This window comes from Diutina rugosa (genome assembly GCF_008704595.1).
Source record: "Diutina rugosa strain CBS 613 chromosome Unknown scaffold74_size40654, whole genome shotgun sequence".
Taxonomy (NCBI): Eukaryota; Fungi; Ascomycota; class Pichiomycetes; order Serinales; family Debaryomycetaceae; genus Diutina; species Diutina rugosa.
Window position 1 is genome coordinate 16,005 of NW_022995183.1, and position 24,681 is coordinate 40,685.

Genomic DNA, 24,681 nt, shown 5'->3' on the forward strand with positions numbered 1-24,681 from the left:
AATGAGCGACCTCGGTGAGGATTGAACTCACGATCTTGCGATTAACAGTCGCACGCCTTAACCAGCTTGGCCACGAAGTCTTGATGCGGAAATTCATGTCATCCAAGATGGAACGGACGAGACATTACAATCAACTCGGAGTTTACGCCATTTTTCAGGTTAATGAATGGTGGAATTTGTAGCCCACATATTAATACAATGTATACCAAAATTTTGGACCCGCTCACGCATATTTTAGAGCAAAATTAGGGTTCCGCTTTTGCCGGTGTCGCGGCTTTATCATATCCCACCCCCCCCTTCAAGGAGCCGCATATTGCCACCATGACAGCTGAGTCCTATATCCACAAGAATCTTCCAGAGCTGCGTTTATCTCTGCTCTACTCTAATTTTGAGGACAAGAGACTACTCAATCCTGAAGGATACAATGCCAATATTCAAACTTGGCTACAATTCCTCTTACAATATATTGGTGACGACCAAAGTCCTGACCTGAAATTCTCCATTGATGGTTCAAAACTTCCCAATCTTTTGACTTTACCTAAATACGGCAAACCAAAACTGTTGAACCTTGTGATTGACGCTGGCGTCGACACACATGCCCTTGAGCCATGGCTGCTGTTGAGAAACAAGCCATCAACGATTTCCAAGTTGTGGGATGCAGTGTGGGGTAGACAATACCATAGTAAAGAAGGGGATGGTATCAAGCATGAAAGATTCATTGCTTATGATCATTTACGGAATTGTGCTTCTACATATTGGACAAAGCTTGAAAGATCGCCAGCTGAGATTCTCCCTGACTTGAGTACAGTGGACGGGATTCTTCGTCGTTTATCAAAAGAAACACATCTTTTTCCGATAGATATAAAGATCTTGTGTACTTGGTGGCATCATGAGGGCAAATGTACGCTTGAAGGCGATTTCGTGCGCTTGGGTCAAGTCAAACCGATCCTGGACCCTGAGAAAGCCATAATCAATATGAAGAACACTTACGAAAATACTGTGGACCGTAATAGAAGGTTGGAAGAAGAAGTGGATGTGCTCAAATCAAAGGTATCCAAGCTTTTGGTTGAAAAAGCTGATGATAAGCGAGTGAAGCACTTCTTGCGACTCAAAAAAACAATCAACGACCTGTTGCACCATGGTCTCGATGTTGAAGCAAACATGCGTAAATTGCTTCTCAAGTTGGATGAATCGAGATTGAATGTGGCCAATGTTGATGCCATGAAGGATGCTTCGCTGGCAATGAAGGAACTCAATGCTCAACTTGACATTGACGCTGTGAATGGTCTCGCGGATACTATTGAGGAAGAAATTGCTAAGATTGATGATGTCTCAGCCAAGCTTGGGGAAGTGCTGCTCGATGATGATAAGCAGATTGAAGTCGACGAGGAGTTTGATCAAATGATGAAAGAAGAGGAAGCCAAGCGGAAACTCAAGCAAGCGGTATCTGGAGACAAGGTTGCGGATAAAGTTAAGTCCGATGAAGTGGAAGAAGAAGAAATCAAGCCGACCAAACAAGAATCAGCTGAGCTTGAAGCCCGTCTTGCAGCTCTTACACTTTCCCCTACTGATTTACCAAAGCTGAAAGAGGAGAATAAAGAAGAAAGACAATCAGTGTACTCTTAGTTAGTTATGTTTATTTATATACATGTATCATGGGTCATCACTTAAAGCAGTAATTCTAATTTACTACATCAACCATTTCAAATTCCAGGCTGTCACTGGATAGTTCAGAAACTGTGGTAGTCTTTGGAGGCGTCGCCCAATGAGCTGTGGCAGTCGTACTTGAAGCCAGAGCCTCAGGAACTGCCGAAGTGGTCACATTGTGTTGCTCGACAGGTTCCTTGGCCGCGGGCACTTCGTAGATACAACGCAAAACACGGTTTTCACTCCACCGAGGAGCGACGTAAATGGCCAAGATTGCCATAAACCCAAAGAGTAAGCCAACAAACTTCTCAAACACCAGATGGAAATAAATGTTTGTCATGAAAAGCATCAGCCACCACACCGAGCACAACCAGATGACTAAGACATGGGGGTTCTGGACCAAATAGTTAATGGTGACTTCGAGCTTGTTCGATGAAGTTTTGAAACGGTGAATGAAATTCTTAGTAGCAGCATAGAAATGAGTCCATCCGTACCACGTAGCCTCACTTTCCAAAAATAAGAAGAGCGACAGTTGCACCAACAAAAAGACGTGTCCCAGGGGGTCGTGACCACCCTCCCAGGATCCTTTAAGCCGACGACAAGTATACGACGTTACACGTGACAGGGCCCACCGACCCAACTCTTCATCAATCAGGAAATATTGTGAAAGAGAATCAAAACGGGAGTTGGGCTCATGAACAACGCATTGACCTCCAGTAAGTACGAAAACCTTATCCATGATGGGTAATCCAAAGCACCATTGAGTGAAAAGCCACCACCAGGTAGTGACTATCGCATACCGAATGGTTGCCGAACCAAGTTGGCGAGGGGTGATGCGGCGTTTGCTCCATTGAATGCCATAAAACACAACCAACACTAACGTCGTCCATCCCCAACCTCTTTTCACGAATACCTGGTTGACGAAATTGCGTTTGTTGTTCCAGTAATTGAATACTTGCTCCGCAGGACCACAAGCATTGATGATCTTACCAAACACGTAGTTCACAATGAACAGGGAAAAGAACACTAGCTCAGCCATGGAGAGACGCAATAAGGCCGCCCAGCTTTGGAGCCGGGTATAGGCCTGGTTCCAGCGTCGCTCAAGCTCTTGATGATGAGGGTCCATTGCGCCTGAGGCTCTGGGTGATAGCTGGATCAAGGTTGCGAAAGACAGCAAACAGGTGCTGATGCAGGCAGCTTAAGTAAGTGCACACTCTACTGGCAGATAAAGGGACAAAGTGGCTAAGTCCGAGTAATTCTTCGGGGTTCCACGTGTGGCAAGCGGGATAGAGAGCGTTTCTTTTGTAACCATCTCCTACGGGGCCATGACGTCTCGCCACCACCAACACGCACTGTGTGCAGGAGTGACTATTGCTTTCACAAGATGATGGTATATTGACAACACTTTCGAACTGGCGCGCGTCGTTTAGTGCTACCTGCAGGATAATTTTTCTGGAGATTTCGTGGGAACGATCGTTTACCCCGACTCGCCGTCGTCTCCTTACCTTCATGGCCACCAATTATTATCTGGACCAGTTGGGTCTCCCAAAAACCGACCCCACTCGATGGAGACTCCGGGTCTCCGATTTGGGGAGACAAACATGGCACTATCTTTCCGAAGAGGATGCCAATGTCGAGCCCCAGCTGACGGTGGCTCAACACGCGCTTGAGACCGCCGACTTCCCCACCCCTGAAGCCACCGGAAATAATGGGGATCCTTGGGAAGCGTGTAAGCTCGGGGCGCTGTTCTTCGAGCTTTTACAGGACGAACAAGGGACGTTCCCGTGCATGTATCAAGGTCCCCAATTTATGACCATCGGCTACGTCGCCGCATGCTACTACTGTGGCATTGAGATTCCTGAACCGTTCCGGGTGGAGATGATTCGATACATCGTCAATACCTCCCACCCTGTCGATGGTGGATGGGGACTTCACACGGTCGACAAACTGACATGCTTTGGTACCACCATGAACTACGTGTGCCTCCGGCTTTTGGGCTTGGAGCCCGATCACCCAGTGATGGTAAAAGCCCGCAGAACGTTACACCGCTTGGGTGGAGCATTGTATGTTCCTCATTGGGGTAAAGCCTGGTTGCTGGTGCTCAACTTGTACCGTTGGGAAGGGGTGAATCCCATGCCCCCTGAACTCTACTTGTTACCCGAGAATTTGCCATTGTACCCGGGCAATTTTTGGGTGCACACTCGGGCCATTTACCTCCCTTTAGGGCTCATAGTTGCTAACCGTCTCCAAACTGCAGAGACTGACTTAGTCCGTCAAATACGACTGGAAATTTACACCAAGGACTATGACAGCATAGACTTCAGCAAGCACCGCAACCTGGTGTGTGGGGTGGACCTTTACTACCCCCATACAACCTTGCTTAATATTGCTAATTGGGCTCTTGACAAATATGAACAGCATCGTCCTCAATTCATGAGAAACATCGTTAATAACCGTGTTTACGATCTTTTGGTTAAGGACTACAAAAATACCGAATGGTTGCTGATTGCGCCGGTGTCCTACGCCTTTTCGCTTATTATTACCCACTGGCGCGAAGGACCGAAACTGGAAAACTTTATTAAGCTACAAGACCGGCTTAATGATGTTGCTTACGTCACATCTCAGGGTATGTGTGTAATGGGCACCAATGGGGTGCAAGTGTGGGATGCTCTGTTTATGATCCAGTACTGGTTTATGCTGGGGCTTGCTGAACTTCCTCAATACGAACCAATGGTGCGTAAAGCTTACATGTTCCTTGTACGACTGCAGTTCACCACTAACTGTGAACCAGGGTCGCTGCGGGACATTAGAAATGGCGCCTGGCCATTTTCCACTAAAGAACAAGGATATACCGTCAGTGATTGTACAGCCGAAGCAGTGAAATCGATTATCATGGTACGGAACAGTCCGGTGTTTGCCGATATTCACGATGCCATCAGCGACCAGCGGCTTTATGATGCGATTGAGGTGCTCATGCTGCTTCAAAATCGGGGTTCATACGAGTTTGGCTCTTTTTCAACTTACGAAAAGATTCGTGCTACACCTTTACTTGAAGCTCTTAATCCCGCTGAAGTTTTCAACAACATCATGGTTGAATACCCTTACGTCGAGTGTACCGACTCGCTGGTGTTGGGGCTCACCTATTTCCACAAATTTTACCCGAAATACAAATCCGATCTTCTTCGATTTGCCATTGATGATGCTATTGCCTTTATCGTCAAAGCCCAACATGATGACGGGAGCTGGTATGGTGCATGGGGGGTGTGCTACACCTATGCCGGCATGTTCGCTTTGGAAGCCCTTGACACTGTGAACCGTCACTACAACAACGACGCAGTGGTTCGGAAAGGTTGTGACTTCTTGATCTCGAAGCAGCTCCCCGATGGCGGGTGGCTGGAGCTGATGAAGGGGTGTGAAACTCATAGCTACATCAATAGCGAACGGTCTCTTGTTGTGCAAACGGCGTGGGCGCTTATCGGGCTTGTGCTTGCTCGCTACCCTGATCGGGAGCCATTAGACAGAGCGGCTAAATTGTTGATGGACCGGCAATTACCTACTGGTGAGTGGAAGTTTGAGGATATCGAAGGGGTGTTCAACCACCTGTGTGCCATCGAATACCCCTCCTACAGGTTCCTCTTCCCCATCAAAGCTCTTGGTCTTTACAATAAGGCCTGGAGAGACAAAAATTGAATTAGGATACCTTTAATCTAGCATGGATTTATCTATTAGTATGCATCGTAGAATTGTTTGATGGGATAGCTCAGCTTTAAGTATGACCGATCTCCTAAGTTCATAGTCACCGCACGGGGTGATGGCCCCACCATTCGATTATACTCCAATGAGCACGCCGGACCAGTATCTTGAGTCGGCAGACGACGGTTGAGAAATGCAATGGCATGCTTTAGCTTATTCAGCCGTACTTGTTTGCTGGGATCAAGCAGCGCAGGCATGTTGGCTTCAATGGGGTCGACGGTAGAATAAGGCGGAGGGGCGACAACACCCGAAACCTCGTCTTGTCGTTGCATATTATGCCGCAGCAGCACACACTGATCGCAATAGCAGATCTGGTATTGTTGCTGGAACCGATTGCGAAATTTCAACGCTGTGGTCTGAAACCATTGAGTAAGATCAAAACCTGGGGAAACGTCTTGGGGTTCGAGCATCCACCGAGTTGTCGTCTTCGAAAGCTGGAGATAGTATAATAGCGACAAATGATGAGTGCGGTAAAACAAGTCGATGTCTAGCGTGGGTACGAGCACGGTTTCACGGTTCAGTTTGTCGATGCCAAGCAGATAAAACTGCATGTAGCGAATGGCCGACTCTGTAAGAATCTCCTTGCAATATATGCTTTCGGTCCACCCCTGCGCTGCGACTTGCTCCATGAACGGTTCTTGCTTGAGCACAAGATCGGGAAGGTTTTCCCATTGATGAATCAGTTTCGGAAGAGTGAGAAACGTGAGATCGTAGCGGCGATACACTCCCAAAATCTGATCGATGATCTGCACCAAGTCGTTTTCTCGGCGCAGAATTGCATCCATTTTCGCGTGGTCAATGATTTTGTCCATGGTAAGCACTCGGAACAGGTCGACAGTCGACACCCCCAGCTTCTTGATCAGTGCTCGAATACGTCCATCGAGTGACCCCTTAGAGGCATGAAACAACTTCGAATAATATTTGGTGATGCCCATGAAGAAAATCTTGTCGTCCAAATACTTGAAAAGCACTCGCTTTCTCAACTCTTCGTGGGTCAAGGTACGATTAAAAGGACAATTGCATTTGGAGTTGGCATTCTGCTCAATGCAAAAACCTGTGTCGCTAAACCCGGTACCGTCCTCATTAGTCAACAGGATATCGGTGACAAGTACCTGGGTACAAAGCGGACACCGCACGTGCATTTTGACCTCATTAATCGAGGCTAAAGTGGTGTGGTAATGGAGATCCGTAGGGTCGTTCAGGTACAGATAAAGCAAGTCAACGTAAGCGTAGCAGGCGTCAATGGAGGGTGAGTAGCCAAAAGTGTGATTGTCTATCGCGTCACAGACTCGACGAAGCGGGAACGGGTAAAAGATCATGCGAACAAACTTACCAATGACAAAATTATCGTAAAACAGTGTTGGGTTCATCATAAACGAATACCACACTAAAAGTACATCAAGTGGCGGGTAGAAGCTATCAAGCTTCGCCAATTGATTGCCGCTAAAGTTGAGCCCCAGCTCGTAAGCTCGGCGTTCGTCCATGGGCGTTAATCGAGGCTCCTTGTCGAGATAGTTTCGTAACGCCAGCACAAAGGCAAGATACCGACGCAGAGCCAACTGAAGGTAGCGTCGCCAGTCGAGAGCTGGGTTTTCCGAGTGCTTCAAGATGCGTTGCTTTAACGCCAAAAAAGCCTTAATCAATTTCAAATGGTAGACAGCCTCATCAACTTTGGGGTAGTGGTTGATGCGGGTATCAACATCGCCGGACTCTGTCGTCATGCCGATTTTCACCAGAGCCAAGTGGTGAGTGTCAATAAGGTGGTGGGGGTCGGTGAAGATCGAGTAGGCCAGCATGGCGGCGGGATCCTCAGCGTACACATGGTGACATCGCCGAGAATATATACGTAATCTCAGATTATGAATCAAGAGGCGTGCTGGGACTTCTTGTCGTCGGAAAATACTGCATCGTCAACTACTGAGTGCCGACCCCACCTCGCAAGCGTTATCGGAAATCGCAATCGCTGCCCACAATAACAAACAGTGCGCGAGCCAAACCCGACGGCCACAAGGAATTACGAGGGGAAGGTGGCCAGCAGCGGCTTAACTACAACGGGTGAAGGTGACCGAAGTACGCCATGCTGGTTCGGAGAATGTAGGATCGAGGTAAATCTAATAATGCCTGCCATCGCCAAAACATTTACGCGTATCCACAAAGGTGGAGAGTGCCCGCGGTGCAGTTGTCTACGAGAATGTGCCACTTTGGGATCTTAGCCGCAGCCACATTATCCTCAGGGGGTAGGGGAGGTTGCTGGAGCTTGCTTTGAAAGTGCACGGCTTTATAATAATAGTAGGCATCACTGTGGGCGCCCTGGCAGGAAGGGTCCCTGGTACCTCAGCAGGACCCTTTAGCAGGACCCTACCTCCACGATCACAATTGCGGGGCTTCGGTGCCAAAACAAAGCCATCGCCACCACGGCGATGGAACCTAAATCGCGGTACGTTTAGCCGCCGGTGCTACCAGACTGACAACAAGAAACGCCTATTTCGGGCAACGGCTAGCTGGTGCTGGGGCGATAAACGTCCACAACCAAACATTTAGCCGGCTTGGTGGCGCCGTGCACCACGCATGGCGCCTCCCAGATGTTCTTCTGAACCCTTTACCGGGAATACCTGCCGGAGACGTAGAGAAGAAGGACCGAGCCACGAGCCTACGAAATATCCTCTCCCCTGCCCCTGTCTTGATTAGCGGAACCTGCTTATCGTAGTCATAGCGAGAGAAGCAAAACGCAACAAAGGAAAGCAAATTTCAGGAGCCCACGCCCGTTTCAGGCATCGTCCAGATACTAGGCATCGGTAGCCAAATAGTTGATCTTTTAGGTTGTATCGGTGCCACAAAGGCCCGGAGAGGCTATTGTTGTTTTTAGGTAAGTGCAATTGAGGCGACGAGGCGGCCCCAATAGCCTCGTCATCACACTGCAACGACTAAACATTGTCTAAGACTATACGAACACTACTGGGTGGCCATGGCCTCCTATCATAACCTTTGATAACAGAGGTTTCCATTCGCGGTGTTTGTTTTGGTCTCACGATTGCAATCACAGATGGTTTCGTGACGAACTTCCTTCCCCAGGTATTTGGAGCCCCGGAAACCAAAATAAGGTTCGAGGATTTTTGGTTGCCAATTAGGCGGCTGACAAAGTATCTCCATGTTACCATCAGTGGTCGTTGTTGCTTCTACATGAGCCCCGTCGAGCCAGCTCGCGCTTTAAGGTTGGGTTGTCAGATTGTATCTACTAAAGGTGTTTGATCGTCTCTATTTGGTGGACGGCCTATATAGGTCCCGCAATGGCTCATCCTTGCCAATGTCGCTTGATCTTGCCGTCGGGCATGACCACATCAGTGGCAGATGTCGAGCGATAAAACAGTGTCCGTCGGTCTCTGCTGACGTCTGCATTCGTCCAATTGCCTGATTCAGGCAAAGATTCATCAGGAATTCTCCCGCTTTTCACCCATTTCATCACCTCCTTTTCGTCGAGTACACCGTCGTCGGGGTTGGCGCTGTGACCGCCATCACGCTTGATAGGTAACGTCCGGAAACCCTCTAGGTTTTCTTCCGAGTACTTATCCGCGACGACTTGGCGCCCATCGTCGTTGAAATTGTCTCCAGTGTTGGGACCAGTATACTCTTGGCCATCCCAACAGTAGCGGTCAAAACACCGTTGGCATTGTTCAGTAGGGGCTATCCCTTGACGCTCCCGCGCCCTCTGGACGATGGCACAGCCAACACACGCCGACCACTCCTTATCAAGAGTACCATTGAGGCGGGTGGCTGTCTCAAATCCGTTACGAATCATGCCGTTACGATCATTGGTGGTATATGTCAATTTGAACGTTGACATGTTGCTCCAAAACGAAAACGGACGATTGGGCATGTACACCACCAACGGAGTATCGATGGCGCTGCCAGCAACCTCACCGATCATGTTTTGAGCATAACACCCGAAGAACGTTGGCCGTGCCGTCAAGTTACCGTAATAAAAGGTGTAAGTGTTGGGCACAGGAGGGAACGACGCCTTGTGTCCCTTCTCGGTGAATTGATTTTGATAAGTGGTGATGAGGGCAGTCCCATCAGGCCAGTTGAGGGTGTCGGCACTGTTGTCGTGGGCAAATATGACGTCAACTTCGCGGTCCTTTTGGAGGAGAGGAGCTAAGGGGACGTTTTGATCATCAAAGCCGCCATCGCAAAGGAATAAAGACTCGTTTTTGGCAATATTAGTGTTGCCGTCGGGTATATCCATGAAGGGGTTGGGATACTTCGCCACATCTATAGGCAATGCGGTAGCTTTAGCGATGAAAAGCTTCACAATTTGTTTGATAATGGGAGGAAGCGATTCCACATCAAAATCCTTGAACAAATAGTTGAAGATTGACAGTGACGTGCCAAACTCAAAACTCAAGTTGTCAAGTCTCGAACGGCACTCAGCACTGCCAAGGCTGAACCACCCTACCGCTTTCCCATCATTTGCCCTCGTGCCCAAATACTCTTGTTGCACAAATGATGATACTCTGGGATCATAGGACCCAAATTCAAAAGGATTCATTTCAAACTGCACAGAATCTTGGTCCACGACCAACGTTTGTGGACGTCTCAGCGTCAGCACCATGATCGGGAACGGTATGTCGTGGCTAGAGAATTTGCTCAATGCCTGCAAATCGGAGATCTGGAAGTCGCTGCCATAATTCTGCACTCCAGGCAAAATGTTGTACAGTAAAAGCCGTCCCCAAATGTCGGTCAACGTCACCGGCATTGTCAGCACAAGCTTGGTGGTGATATCCAAACTGACGCTAAGAATGTATAATCCGTTGGTAAAAATATTAAAGAGCCCCTTGATGTCCAAAAGGTTGCGGTTCAAATCCCAGAAGCCGGTAGTACCTATTGCCTGGTCCACCGGAGGGAAATTAATTGCCACCATCGACGAAAGCAACCACAGACCCCCCAGTAACCCGGTGATGTACGACAGCGACTGCAAAATTCCAGCCATGGGGTTGTTATTGCTGACAGTCCGTTCGTCGTACGCCGATAGTTGGCCAGCCCCCGCAAGCATGGCTCGGTAGCCACCACCAGAGAATGCAAGCCCAATCCGAATTGGTTTCAGACTCAGCGATAAGAACAGCGACGCATCGAAGTCTTCCATCGATGCATCGAGCAAAAATTGCTCTAGACGTGATTGAGTCACCGAGTCTCGACCCTTGATCCATTCTGCCTCTTCCGGTGACACCACCAGTCCTTGCCGTACAAAGGGATTGTTAGGGCACTGAGTATAGTCGACTCCGTACCCTGCGACCAACGTCGCTATCCACGTCAAGCACAAAACTAGGACCCTTAGCATTTCCGTGATAGCATCGTCCGGCACTGAGGATGTTCATATCTCTATATAGCAGATACTAAGGTTCAAACAGTCTGGCGAGGCGTTTTGGTAGTTTTCGCTACGAATCGGGAAGCACTATATGCGTGGCACAACCTTAAGTGGTGCACTAAGACTTAACTAACGACAGATAGAGACCCAATGACCATAAGCCAGGCGCCGCTAAACCACTGGCTATAGTTGACACCGTGGTCCTCTTTGGTATCCAGAGAGTTCCATTAAATTGTCAACCATTGTGTACAATGGCACATGAACAATAGAGATGATTGAACAAGCGTACGAAACTCGAATATTTACACTCATTGCCATTCTTGGCGCAAACATGCTACACCAATACTCGTCTTTGGCCGATGCAGATTTTGTGTTTGGACTCACCCCACATCGAGTAAGTCATTTGGTTGCGTGGACGTTTAGGGTTTTTAGGCTTTATGGTTGGTACTTTAGATCACACGGAGACTTTTCTATGCCGCAGGGTCTGCGAAACAATAGACTATTGTTGGCTCAAAGTACGTCAAACAGAGAAACATCCTTATAGGCGTGGGCTTTTTCATCGTACACGTCATGTTTTCTTCTCCTCTAAAAGTTACACTACAGCAGTAGCCAGATGAGGCGCAAGGTACACCGCGCACTCCACGCAACTAGACACTGCACGATGGTAGAGATTACGAGAGAACTGAAATGCTTGTTGACAAAGACTGATGTCGGGGCCCTATTATTTGTTGTCTATATCTCTCCCTTCGACATCAGACAGCACCGGCGGAGATATATTAGTAATGGTTCGCCTCGATGGTGAAGACGTCCCAATCGGGTTTGGTTTTCGCTATTTATAGTCAACTGGGAGGGCATTTTTGAGGTTAATTGTTTATGGGTGATGTCTCAGTCACATGAAAAGAAAGTGTCGATTTCGCGCGACGACAGACCTGGTTGAGAGCCCCGCGAACCACCGTCTGATACACGTCTCCACTACTGAAGCAACACACGTTTGTTGAGGACCATGGCCATCAGCGACGTCCTTGGTGAAATCAACCAGAATCTTGGGCGGGGGAAGGAGTGGTTCCAGCGGCAGTCGCGGACACGCCAAGTAGCGCTTGTCGCTGCTATTGTCGTCGTGGCTATCGCTGGCGTCCTTGCTATCATTTTCCATAAACGGCTCGTCCACTTCCTCCGCGATGTCGCCGTGTGGTGGCAGGACTTCAAGTGGGGTAAAGTGGTATTGTGGATACTCGTATTTTTTGTCGGGTTCCCTCCATTGATTGGCTACCTGGCGTTGCTGGTGTTATGCGGCATGGTGTATGGGTTTCCATGGGGGTGGCCGCTCTTGGCGTCGGCCCTGATCATGGGATCGTTCGCCCTGTTTTTGCTCTTCCGCTATATCCTTCATAACCAAGCGGTGTACCTTGCCAGCCACAATGAGAAGTTCCGGGCGTTCTCGGAGATTTTGCACGAGAACAACTCTTTATGGCTCTTGACGCTCATCCGCTTGTGCCCCTTACCTTATTCGCTTTCCAATGGTGCGCTTCTGGCAATTCCTGAGTTGTCGCCTGTGACATTTTTGTTAGCTCTGACAATTACGTCGCCGAAGCTTTTGATCCATCTTTTCGTAGGATCAAAGCTCAAAGACTTGGGCGATGATTCCAAGCTGGGCCTGACTAAACTTGTCGACATTTTAAGTATTGTCATCACCATCGCAGCAGCGGCGCTTACCACCTATGTCATTTACTCGAAAATGAAGCAGAAGCTTACCCAATATGAGCGTAACGGCGACAACTACGATAACATGATCTTTGGAAACTTTGATGAAGAACTGAATATCGAGCTTCATCTGAATGACTACGACGCCGACAATTTTGTCATCGACGAGGATGATATTGAGGCCCGTCGGAGTGAGCAGCGAGAACGTCACGATATTGAAGATTTTGAGATAAGTGATGACGAAGACATTCGATTGTAATATGGACGTTAATAGATTTTAGACCTTAAATGATTAGAGTTTTTGTGATGTGTGGGATAATATTCTATTACAGTACACCGAAGTGATACCGGTTGATCTATAGGATTTTTAGGAGCTGAATTAACTTATTGTTTGTCCGTCAACAAACATCAATCGAGTACGACGACGTTCGACCTTGTCGTTTTGAGTAAGACCTCGACCCTCTCCATTGATCAGGTCGTTACCCAGAATAATATTCTTACCATCGTGCTCGCAATAAATATCGCCGTTAATGAGGTAATAGTCGTCGCGGATCGTCCGGCGACACTTAAGACAACGCAAACAGTGCAAATGCCATTTTTGCAACAACTCATTCTCGATACATTCGCCTTCAATACCAGTGGAGCAGAGCTCGCACAACGTGCCGTTCTCCTGGTGGTAGTGGAAACCACAGTAAGGATAGTCGGCATAAACGTAACATTGTACGTGCTTTGAAAACGCGACTTGGCAATCGGGGTGACTGCAAGTGAAACATCCGCGGTGCCATTGACCCAGAAGATCACCCAGCCTCGAAAAAATGGCTCTTTCGGGACCCTTAGCATCAGGGGACACTTCATTAGAACAAGCGCGACAAGGCCCCTGACCTGGAGCGTGTTTAGTAACAATGGGCATGAGCGGCGACAGGTCGGCACCAAAGTCAAATCGGGGGTATTGCAGGCCCATCTGAGGGGAGTGAGACATCGTAGGGGTGTGGTTCATCACTGGCGTCGAAATCTTCTGAGGGGAGTAAGTCACCTGCTTTTTGAGGATCAGCTTAGGCGCTGTCAGGTTTGACTTGATCAGTATAAGTTCGTCGTCAGGAATCATCAGGCCGAACTGTGATCCTTGAGGCAAAGGCGGCGACTTAACAATTTTAACCTCCGCATGTTGGTCCTCCAGGCCCACAAAAAGTGGTTGTACCAGATCATACAGCGCAACCAGCAGCATGTCGTCGTAGTCGTCGCTGGCCAGCAGAAGACGAGATCCTGGACGCGGGGGCTCTGAGCCCGAGCCCCGCTCAGATCCCTGCTGCTCCAATTCGTAGATTGAGGCGTCAATTGAACGCTCAAGGTCGACAACAGATGGAGACTTTTCATTTCTGTGTGGCTGTTGTCCATTCACCACTTCTCGAGAGCTAGGGAGCGATTCAGCTTGCGTCGGTTGAAGAGAGCTGATCGCAATTGATGGCTCCTGAGATGACTCTACAGTGATTTGGGGCAATGAGGGTACCGAAGGGGGTTCGTTCACCTCAATAGTGGGCACTGCAGGAGGAACAGAAGCCACTTCCGGGGCTTGTTCAACCACAAAGGAAGGTGGGGCCACTCGCGGAGATGCATGAGGGACACCTTGGGGGTGCTTAAATTTGTCCGTCGTGGCGGGGATGGGCGTAGGCGACTCTTCACGGTCAAATTCGGACATGTGATCTTGGTTTCGCAGAGAAGACTGCTGCGCCACTTGATTTGTACTGGGTGAGTTGATATTAAGGTTTTTGCCACCATTAAATTTAAGCTCGTCCAATTGGCGCTGAAGTTCGGCGGCGGATTCATCATCCAGATCGTCCTCATCGAACAGGTCGTTGTCTCGCAGAATAATCAGCGACACCATCAGCACCTGCGATTGACGATATTGCTGAGGTTCAGGTCTGGCCATGAGAAAGTTTTGGTAGTCACTAGACTGCTGCAGCTGAGCCTCCTTAGATTCGGGGACCTCACTATCAGTATCCACCACTTTGGGAAGAATATCCACGGTAGGTAATGGCGGCGGCGGCGATGCCTGACTGAATCGCGTCAGCAGACGAGGCAAGCTGCTCAGTTGCAGAGAGCGATGCGACTCGACCTCACTGCGCAAATCCTGAAGTGCCAGATCAATCTGGTTGATTTTCTTAATCGACCGTTTTTTCGTTAAGGTACTGCGACGCTGCAACTGTTCCTGAGATTGACGTTGGCGCATCTTCTCAGTGACGGGAACGAACGTCGTTTGATCATGGTGATCGGGGACTTGTGGTTGAGGTTGAGATGGTGGCGCCGTATGAATCTGAGGATACGGAACCGACTGATTAGCGGAGTCCTCGTCTTGTATCGGTGGAGACGGTTCCGCTAAGTTATGATAGTGTTCATGAGGGTATACGGGACCCAGAGAGGGGGCTGTGCCCCCCACGGGGTGGCTGATGTGGCCCAGGTAGTTCATGGGGGCTGCCTGAGGCGCCAATTGGGGTGACGCTGGCTGCGACGCCAGCTGGGGTTGCGGCTGAGCAAATGGTGGTCGCTGAGACTGCGCTACCGATGGCAGCAGCGGCGCCATCACCGGCAGTTTGGCCAGCGGCAGCTTTAGCAGCAGCAGCGTGTGCAGGGGAGGGGCAAAATTGAAACTAGGGTTGCGTCCCAGCAGCAACGCCGGCAGCGTCGATAGAGGCGAGTTGGGTTGACGATTGGTCATGGGGGGAATATCGGTGGAAATCATGAGCCCCTTGACATTACGCTTGCCGACGCCGACGCCGGAGTCGCTACGGTCGCTTACCGGCAGCGTCAGCTCCAGCTCCAGGCGCGAGTGACTATGGTCAAACACGGGGTGAGGAGGCACCAGTTGCGCCAGCTGGTGGGAACTTCGAGGCAACAGCGACAGCGAGCTATTGCGGGAGCGGGACGTGCGGTAGGCGCCATTGGGGGCGTTGAAGCCGTTGTTGCCAGAGCCTCCCCGGTTGATGTCGAACCCAGCGCGTTCATACACCCCTTTGTAACGATGCTCGATTTTGAACGGGGGGAATGCCAGATCCTGGACGATCGGCAGCGGTTCGGACTGGTAGAATTTTGGAATCAGCTGGAACCGTGACATCCCGGCACTTGGAGACATGAGCGGCGGCTTACCAAACTTTGTATCCGGAGGCATTGACATTTCGTGGCATTGCGCGTATCTTCTTGTGTGAGCGCGGGGGCTCTGTCCTGCACCTGGCGGGCTCGGCACCATAAATCCTGTGCCGGTGTTTTTGCAAAGACGCGCTAGTGACGCGACGTCCCTTCTGCCGTACGCTGACAGAAGTCGGTGTTTTTAAATCAAATTCGCCTCCCTACTGTCAGCCTGGTAATAGGCAATGTTAAAGGACCCTCTATCTACTAAATTAGTCGTCTCCGGATCAGTTAGTTTTACTTTCAACGCCGTTAAGGTGATGTGAACCTCCGTCGGAGCTCGCGGTCGCGCCGCCGCAGCCCGCCCCAAAAAGCGTGTAATTAGCCTACAGGGCGTTCCAGGCTCACAGTACCGAAGCACGCGCCATGTACGACGCCAGCGAGGAGGGGATGAGTCTCGTCTATCGTCCATTGCTACCCCCATCAGTAAAAATAAGATTGACTATCACTCGACTCTCATTGCCATAAACATTACTGATGGCGCCAATTTCGGTGTCGGCTGTCAGGTGGGGTGATTGCTATCGCTGAAGTCTGTCGGCTAACCGCATAGTAAGGAGACTCGCGTAGCTCAGCAAATGCCCCCTCATACGATTCAGGCTCCCACCCGCTTCCACCGATGCTAGCAGACACATCGAGATGCCGAAGCGAGTAGATGGTGTACATTGCTATACGAAGAGAGTTAATACTACACGGGGTAGAGGGGTATGGCAAAACTTCGACACTGGAGTGTCATGAATCTCGTCTAGTGACGTCGCTAAATGCAGCACAGTTTGACACGGCCTTTGTTTACCTCAAAACACCCTCCCTGAAAAGTCCCGACAATAGTTGTTGATGTCAGAGAGAGAATAGAAGGTTTGCTAAAGAAAATGGTAGTGTTCACCAACAATTCTGTCTGTGATGTAGTTAAGTGTTTTGACTCAGATTATGGTGCTAGTATAAAGTCAAGTGGCAATGTTTACCTGCTTGATCCCTTCTTTCTCTCATTCTGGCGTTTGTTGTTGAGTTTCGTCACGTGAAGAAATTCGAACGAAAAGCGCTAAAGGGCTCATACTGGGGTGGCCGGTCACCAAAAGCGGTGCCACCGGTATGTCCACGTTGGAAGCCGCCATCACCCTAGCGTTGGCAGGACATCGCCACATTGCCGTCACATCGGATGTCCCCTCTGAGTCTGTGGCTCAGATTCAATCATGTGTACCCAATTCCGAAGTCGTGGACGTATCCACAACTCTACCGCCGCCGCAATCAACTACAGTTACCATATGGACCCAGGTTCAACAAGCGGATGATACCACCCAGCGCCAGCTATATGAATATCTAAAGCAACCCTATGAATATGGCATTGTCATCATGGTGTTAGACGTGGCTTTGGTGGCTTCAGTCAAACTTTATCCATATCTCAAGGAGCATTTTTGGTTTAGCGTTTATCCCCCGAATGGGGACAAATGCTCCCCAATTGATGCTTCGGAAGTGTCAAGAATACGAAGTGCGGTTCCCGAAGTCTACGTTCTGCCAGATATCAAGCGATATATCCATTCACTTATCATTTTCACCCGTCAGCACCGAATGGCGAGTTTGGCACCGAAAAGTGTGCGGTTGCCTACCACCGCTATCGATGGGGTCAGGGATCTAGCAGTGACGATACTGGCCTGGCGCCATCAGAAGTTTGTCGCTCCTGACACCGTGAAAATCGCTTACAAGAGAGTGGCTTATTGGCTTGTGGACTGGGAGACTAACCGGCAATTTGCAGTGGCTGAATCTCGAAATAATGACGAAGAGTTGGAGAAGCGATACAAACTAGCCAGTATGGCTGGCGACTGGTATGGCAGTGACTACGACGCCATTCAAAGGTACATCCAAAAGTACCGTCTGCGGCATCAATCAAATTCGCCCACCGGGAGGAGTAACACAATAGTGGAGGACGTTCTCGTCAAAGTAAGGCCACCAATCTAATCATATTTCCCCAAATGAATTCGACTTTCAATTCGAGCTCAATTTTCACTCGGCAAAATTTTTCATAGTTTTAACGATATATCATGAGATACCCCATCAATTCTTCAAATTTCAAAACTGTTGTCATGAACTGCCTTGAATTGATATTCTGCAGTCCTGTTTCTCCATGCTTCCAATAATTTCACTGAGTGGCAAAATCTCGAATTTTTCAATTGCTCAACCCCGGATACTCGGTCGGCATACTAAATTTATGGGGCGATAGTACTTACCACCGTAATTGCGACCACTTCGTCATCTAAACATATATATACTAACTTAATCGATTAACCATTACGAAAACACCAATTTTCATTTCTTGCCACTTGTCGAAATAGTGGTTGTCGTAAATATGGCTAAGGCCGTAACCTGTCCGAGCCGCATCACGTGACTGCCTTTGCGCGTCGACGACAAATGCCACCAAATCAAATACCTCACCAAGCTTGATCACCACAATGTCGCATGATATTCCGATTGAGTTCACGGAGATCGTCAACTTGACGTCACTAGGGATTGCCCCACAGTCCCTTGACTTCAAGCTGACGACATTGGAGCTGGACAAGTACGTTTGCGTGCGGGAAACTCATGATGGAGCCAACACTGTTGCTATTGTCAACTTGCAAACAAGCGAAGTTACCCGAAAGAACATGACCGCCGACAACGCTATCATGCACCCGCATGAGTTTGTCATTGCCTTGCGGGCTAACGGTACCACCATTCAAATTTTCAACTTGGCCACCAAACAACGTCTCAAGTCCCACACCATGAGTGAACCGGTAGTGTTCTGGAAGTGGTTGGACGACAAGCACTTGGGGTTGGTCACTGGTACCTCATTCTATTTCTGGAATATCTTCGATGGCACCAACAATGGTCCCACTCGTTTGACTGAACGTCACCAACTGTTGGCTAACTGTCAGATTATCAATATCTGTGCCGAACCTGACTTGAACTGGTTTGCGGTAACCGGGATTGCTCAAGAAGATGGGCGTATTGCTGGTCACATTCAATTGTTTTCCAAGCTGCGTGGCGTGTCTCAAGCCATCGAAGGGCATGTTGCTAAGTTCGCCCAAGTCAAATTGCTGGGGGCAGTGCAACCCACTAAAGTGTTTTGCGTTGGTAACAAAAACGCCCAAGGCCAAGGTAATTTGCACATCATCGAGATTGACCACGTTGATGGCAACCCTCCTTTCCAGAAAAAGCTGGTAGACATTTTCTTTCCTCAGGACGCTACCAATGACTTCCCCATCTCTTTGCAAGCTCTGGACCGTTATGGTGTGGTTTATGTTCTTACGAAGTACGGGTTCATTCACATTTACGATATGGAACTGGGGACTAACTTGTTTGTTAACCGTATCACTGCCGACCCCGTGTTCACGGCCACCGCTTATAATGACGGTACCGGTATCTTGACTATCAATAAGCTGGGCCAAGTCTTGGCTGTGGAACTCCTGCGGGATCGGGTGGTGCCTTATGTACTTGAGCAATTGCTGAACGTGCCTTTGGCCTTGACGTTGCTGGCCCGGGGCGGCTTCCCTGGTGCCGAGCTGCTTTTCACTCAGCAATTCCAGAACTACCTCAACCAAGGTGACTATGCTAATGCTGCTAAAGTTGCCGCTTCTCTGGAGCAGTTGCGTACTCAGGACACCATTAACAAGTTGAAAAACATCACCGCTCCTCCCGGGCAAGTCCTGCCTATCCTCCAATATTTTTCTACTTTATTGGACCGTGGCACCTTGAACAAGTATGAGCTGATTGAATTAGCAAAGCCTGTATTGCAACAAGATCGCAAGCCTCTTTTTGAAAAGTGGTTGAAGGAAGACAAGTTGACTCTGTCGGAAGAGCTTGGTGACATCGTCAAGCTGTACAACGATGCCGCCTTGGCTTTGGCTGTTTACATTCGCGCTCAATGTCACATCAAGGTTGTGGGTTGTCTCGCTGAATTGGGTCAGTTCGACAAGATTTTGCCTTATTGTGATAAGGTTGGCTACAACCCCGATTACACCAACTTGGTTCAAAACTTGATTCGGGTGCTGCCTGACCGTGCCCTGGAATTTGCGGTGCTGTTGTTACTGCTGGACCTGGCAAACGTCAACATTGAAACTATCGCTGACTTATTTTTCTCGCAGAATTACGTTCAGCAAGGAACTGCGTTTTTGTTGGATGCTCTCAAGGCTGATGACCCTGCCCAAGGCCACTTGCAAACTAGAGTTCTCGAAACTAACCTTTTGCACGCTCCTCAAGTTGCTGATGCTATCCTTGGCAACAATATGTTTCACCATTACGACAAGCCCACGATTGGTCGCTTGTGTGAAAAGCTGGGTTTATTTCAACGTGCTCTTGAACACTACGATGACATCAAGGACATCAAGCGTGTCATTGTCCACACTAACGTAATTGACACTGCTTGGTTGGTTCTGTACTTCGGTCAGCTCAATGTCCAACAACTGATGGACTGCTTGCGTGAATTGTTGCTGCAGAACATGGCTCAGAACTTGCAAGTTGTTATTCAGGTTGCTACCAAATACCTGGATTTGCTTGGGCCACTTCAACTTATCAAGTTGTTCGAAGAATTCAAGTGCACTGAGGGTGAATACTACTATCTTGGCCTGATTGTCAACTTAACGCAAGATGCTGACGTCGTATTCAAGTACATTCAAACTGCTGCCAAGATGAATCAAACTAAGGAAATTGAGCGTGTCGTGCGTGACAACAACGTTTACAATGGTGAAAAGGTTAAAAACTTCCTCAAGGAATTCAAGCTTGATGATCAATTGCCATTGATTATCGTTTGTGACCGTTTCAACTTCGTTCATGACTTGATTTTGTACCTCTACAAGAATCAGTTTTTCAAGTTTATTGAAGTTTATGTGCAACTGGTCAATCCTGCCAACACTCCTCAAGTTGTTGCAGGTTTGTTGGATGTCGACTGTGACGAACTGATCATCCAAGGTTTGTTACTTCTGGTACTTGGACGTGTGCCCATTGGTGAACTTGTCGCTGAAGTTGAGAAGCGTAACAGACTCAAGGTATTGTTGCCTTTCCTTGAAAAGACGTTAGAAGGTGGTAGTAACGATCGCGAGGTTTACAACGCTCTTGCCAAGATCTATATCGACTCCAACAACTCTCCGGAGAAGTTCCTTCAAGAAAACGATGTGTACGACACTCTTGTGGTTGGTAAGTACTGCGAGAAACGTGATCCCTACTTGGCCTACATCGCTTATTCCAAGGGTGGTAACAACGATGAATTGATCTCCATCACCAATGACAACAAAATGTACAAGTACCAAGCACGGTACTTGTTGCAAAAGCTGGATCCTGAATTGTGGAATCGAGTGTTAGCTGATGATGAACATGGACACCGTCGTGCTCTTACTGATCAGGTCATTCTGACTGGTATCCCCGAGCTTACTGACCCAGAACCTGTTCTGATTGTGGTGAAGGCTTTTATGGAAAATGACTTGTCCAATGATTTAATCGAATTATTAGAAAAGATCATCTTGGAACCTTCCCCCTTCAACGACAATACCTCGTTGCAGGGGCTTATGATTCTCACGGCTATCAAGGCCCAACCGCTGAGAGTCATGAACTACATTGAGAAGTTAGAAAAGTATGACCCTGAGGAAATTGCCCCCTTGTGTATTGACAACGAGTTATACGAAGAAGCTTTCGAAGTTTACGACCGTCACGAAATGCGGCAAGACGCTATGAAGGTGTTGGTCGAAGATATCATGCTGTTGGATCGTGGTGAGCAGTATGCTGAGAAATACGACACTTCTGATTTGTGGTTCCAATTGGGTAATGCCCAACTTAACGGGTTGCGTATTCCTGAAGCAATTGACCTGTACGTCAAGTCCAAGAACCCCCTGAACTACAAACAAGTTATCGAGATTGCCGAACACGCTGGCAAGCTTGAAGAACTTGTTGGCTTCTTGGACATGGCTCGCGAAACTTTACGCGAACCTGAAATTGACGGTGCTCTTATTTACGCTTATGCCAATCTTGAACGTGAAAGCGATATCGAAAAGTTTGTTGCTGGTCCGAATGTTGCAGATGCGGAAGACATTGGTGACAAGTTGTTCGAAAAGGGTAACTACGAAGCTGCCAAAATCTTATTCTCCTCTGTTTCGAAGTATTCTAAATTGGCGACTACCCTTGTTCACTTGGGTGATTATCAAGGTGCCGTTGATTGCGCTCGTAAGGCTCTGAACATCCGTGTGTGGAAGCAAGTTCACGATGCTTGTATTGAACACCGTGAGTTCCGTTTGGCTCAAATTTGTGGTCTCAACTTGATCATCGATGCTGAAGAAATGCCTGAGTTGGTTCGCAACTACGAGTACCACGGATACTTTAACGAGGTTATGGCTTTGTTCGAAAATGGTTTGCTGCTTGAGCGTGCTCACATGGGTATGTTTACCGAATTACTGATTTTGTATTCGAAGTACGCACCCGAGAAGGTAATGGAGCACCTTAAATTATTCTGGCTGCGTATAAACATTCCCAAGGTAATTGCTGCTTGTGATGCCGCTCACCTTTATCCCGAGCTCATTTTCTTGCATTGCCATTATGAAGAATGGGATAACGCCGCTTTGGCGATGATGGAACACTCGGAGGTTGCTTTCGACCACTCGTCATTCAAGGAAATCATTGTCAAGTGTCCTAATCTTGAGTTATACTACAAGGCTATCAACTTCTACATGACTGAAAACCCCTCTTTACTTACTGACTTGATGACTGTGTTGACTCCCAAGTTGGATTTGCCTCGTGTGGTACGCATGTTCGTGAAGCTGGACAACTTGCCTCTAATCAAGCTGTGGCTTATCTCTGTATTGGAGAAAAACAACTCGGTGGTAAATCTGGCTTATCACGATTTGTTGATCGAAGAAGAAGATTACAAGCTGTTGCGTCTGCTGATTGAAAATGAAGCTAACAACCGTTTCAACAAGTTGGACTTGGCTGAACGCTTGGAGAATCACGACTTGATCTTTTTCCGTCAACTTTCGGCGCTTTTGTACACCAAGGAAAAGAAATTTGCCAAGGCTATCTCCATCCTCAAAAACGACAAGTTGTGGGGCGACTTGATTCGTACTGTGGGTATTTCGCAATCGCCGAAGGTTGCCCATGATGCTTTGGACTATTTCGTCGAAACTGGTAACCACGAATGTTTTATTGCACTCCTTTACACCGCGTACGGCTTGGTCGATTACGACTACGTGATGGAACTCGGCTGGTTGCACTCGTTGGGTGACTTCACGAAGCCTTACGAGATTCTGGTTGCTCGTGAAAACCTGAACTTGTTGAAGGAATTGCGCCTGGACCTCAAGGAGCGTCAAGAGAAGGCCAAAAAGGCCGAAGATGAACCCATCATCAACACTCCTTTGATGATTACCGGTGGACCGATGTCTTACCAACCGACTGGCCAAGGTTTCGGTAACGCATTTTAAGTAGAATGTATGTTTGTATTCATTAAAAATTTAGATTTATTTCACCATCATGACTCGCATTTTGAGAACTCCTCAATAAGAAAAGACACATCGTCCTTGACAGTGCCCTTATCCTCTCTTGGAGTAACCAATGACTAGGCAATCCTGCCATGTAGAATCCAAGCAAATATCAGCAGTGGTGACCAAGTGTATTTTCCCCTAAAAACGACTGGTCGAAGTTCGCTAGGTCTTGGTTGTCGCTAAATTCTCACAAGGTACTGGGATCATTAAGTGCTATTTCAAGAGATAAAAATAGGCAAAAACTTGCCACCTCCTGAAAAAGACTTGTTGTAATCCCATAAATTTGTGGATTCATTTGAACCGTTCGATCATGAATCGGAGCGAGCTATCGTGAGCCAATACACAATACCTGGCGGATTTTTTTTTTGGCAAAGTTTTCAAAAGACCCACCATGGTGTATTCTGCATTGGGGTACGGTAAAGCGATTCCCCAACAGACATTGTTCCCGACACTTCAAGAAGGTTTGAGATTACTGACCAGTGAGCTCAAGTGCTCTATTTGTGGCAATGATATCACTATGTGCAGTATCTTGATCATTATTTTCAACTCCTTCATGGATAAATGTTGACTTCACCAACGTTCTACATTGCATTTACACGATTTTGTTGAAAGTGATTTCACGATAACTATGAAAATACTATGAAGTTGACGCAAAAACCAAACGTACGCTTTTCGTTGTAACCCCTCGCTAGTGCAACCGTTGTATATTCAAGTGTCCATGGCGAACGTCGTGTTATATTTTCAGCCTTGCTTGAAAGCACACTACAAGTGGTATTAGAAAACTTCTGTATATTTCAGGTATCAAATCGAAATTTCTCACTGGGTGAGCTAAGGGGAAATCACAAAACAAAGAGAAGCAACATCGCCGCCAACGATCTCGAGATCAACTTGGTCGACGCGCTGCCCTCAGCAATAACCGAAGGTTCGGACCCACCAGGGGTGGTGGAACCAGCAGTACTTTGAGCACCAGGAAGTGTCAATACAGTGGAACCAGAGGGTACCACATTAGACCCAGCCAAAGTATTGGCTTGGCCTTCACCGGCGGGCACATTGGGCGAGCCTTCACCTGAGCCGGAGTCGACGTTGTTTCCAGACCCGGTGTCAGTCGTCTTGGCCTCGCTTTCAAGGGTTGCGTACGTTAACACTTCACCATTTTCGTTAGTGGTGATCAAGGTGGTGTAGTGAGGAGCCACAGTAGAAGTGATCACACCGCCAGTAGAGTCGGTAGTGACTTCAACAACATGTTCAGCAGTCACGACAGCACCGTTGTCCTTAGTTTCCACAACAGCAGTAGTGTACACCGAGCACACGTCACATTCGGTAGGNTCCTTAGTTTCCACAACAGCAGTAGTGTACACCGAGCACACGTCACATTCGGTAGGCTTACCACCGATGGTGGAAGTCTTGGTGACCGCGCCACCGGTAGTGTCCGTGGTAACTTCAACAACACATTCAGCAGTAGTCACAACACCGTGTTCGTTTTCCTTAACTATGGTGGTGGTGTGGGCAGAGCACACAGGGCACTCCACGGTGGAGGTCTTGGTGACCACGCCA

The 24,681-nt window shown here is 48.3% G+C and overlaps 10 protein-coding genes across 10 annotated transcripts; 5 read left to right on the plus strand and 5 right to left on the minus strand. All coding sequences in view use genetic code 12, as the record gives it.

Annotated features, from left to right (window-relative positions):
• Positions 1 to 321: 321 nt before the first annotated feature.
• On the plus strand, positions 322 to 1,626 carry DIURU_004511 (uncharacterized protein; the record flags this gene model as incomplete). The annotated part of the gene is made up of 1 exon (XM_034157393.1): positions 322 to 1,626. The coding sequence occupies one exon, from the start codon at positions 322 to 324 to the stop codon at positions 1,624 to 1,626; it is 1,305 nt and encodes a 434-aa protein (XP_034010694.1).
• A 55-nt stretch (positions 1,627 to 1,681) lies between these two features.
• Positions 1,682 to 2,773, minus strand: DIURU_004512 (uncharacterized protein; the record flags this gene model as incomplete). The annotated part of the gene is made up of 1 exon (XM_034157394.1): positions 1,682 to 2,773. The coding sequence occupies one exon, from the start codon at positions 2,771 to 2,773 to the stop codon at positions 1,682 to 1,684; it is 1,092 nt and encodes a 363-aa protein (XP_034010695.1).
• A 383-nt stretch (positions 2,774 to 3,156) lies between these two features.
• On the plus strand, positions 3,157 to 5,337 carry ERG7 (lanosterol synthase; the record flags this gene model as incomplete). The annotated part of the gene is made up of 1 exon (XM_034157395.1): positions 3,157 to 5,337. The coding sequence occupies one exon, from the start codon at positions 3,157 to 3,159 to the stop codon at positions 5,335 to 5,337; it is 2,181 nt and encodes a 726-aa protein (XP_034010696.1).
• A 35-nt stretch (positions 5,338 to 5,372) lies between these two features.
• Positions 5,373 to 7,196, minus strand: DIURU_004514 (uncharacterized protein; the record flags this gene model as incomplete). The annotated part of the gene is made up of 1 exon (XM_034157396.1): positions 5,373 to 7,196. One exon carries the CDS (start codon positions 7,194 to 7,196, stop codon positions 5,373 to 5,375), a length of 1,824 nt encoding a protein of 607 aa, XP_034010697.1.
• A 1,496-nt stretch (positions 7,197 to 8,692) lies between these two features.
• Positions 8,693 to 10,732, minus strand: DIURU_004515 (uncharacterized protein; the record flags this gene model as incomplete). The annotated part of the gene is made up of 1 exon (XM_034157397.1): positions 8,693 to 10,732. One exon carries the CDS (start codon positions 10,730 to 10,732, stop codon positions 8,693 to 8,695), a length of 2,040 nt encoding a protein of 679 aa, XP_034010698.1.
• A 1,030-nt stretch (positions 10,733 to 11,762) lies between these two features.
• DIURU_004516 (uncharacterized protein) lies at positions 11,763 to 12,719 on the plus strand (the record flags this gene model as incomplete). The annotated part of the gene is made up of 1 exon (XM_034157398.1): positions 11,763 to 12,719. The coding sequence occupies one exon, from the start codon at positions 11,763 to 11,765 to the stop codon at positions 12,717 to 12,719; it is 957 nt and encodes a 318-aa protein (XP_034010699.1).
• A 120-nt stretch (positions 12,720 to 12,839) lies between these two features.
• Positions 12,840 to 15,629, minus strand: DIURU_004517 (uncharacterized protein; the record flags this gene model as incomplete). Its single annotated transcript, XM_034157399.1, has 1 exon — positions 12,840 to 15,629. One exon carries the CDS (start codon positions 15,627 to 15,629, stop codon positions 12,840 to 12,842), a length of 2,790 nt encoding a protein of 929 aa, XP_034010700.1.
• Positions 15,630 to 16,726: 1,097 nt separating this feature from the next.
• Positions 16,727 to 17,590, plus strand: DIURU_004518 (uncharacterized protein; the record flags this gene model as incomplete). The annotated part of the gene is made up of 1 exon (XM_034157400.1): positions 16,727 to 17,590. One exon carries the CDS (start codon positions 16,727 to 16,729, stop codon positions 17,588 to 17,590), a length of 864 nt encoding a protein of 287 aa, XP_034010701.1.
• A 491-nt stretch (positions 17,591 to 18,081) lies between these two features.
• Positions 18,082 to 23,067, plus strand: CHC1 (clathrin heavy chain; the record flags this gene model as incomplete). The annotated part of the gene is made up of 1 exon (XM_034157401.1): positions 18,082 to 23,067. The coding sequence occupies one exon, from the start codon at positions 18,082 to 18,084 to the stop codon at positions 23,065 to 23,067; it is 4,986 nt and encodes a 1,661-aa protein (XP_034010702.1).
• An 899-nt stretch (positions 23,068 to 23,966) lies between these two features.
• On the minus strand, positions 23,967 to 24,681 carry DIURU_004520 (uncharacterized protein; the record flags this gene model as incomplete). Its single annotated transcript, XM_034157403.1, has 1 exon — positions 23,967 to 24,681. A coding segment is annotated over one exon (715 nt), but the record flags the coding sequence as incomplete, so codon positions are not given.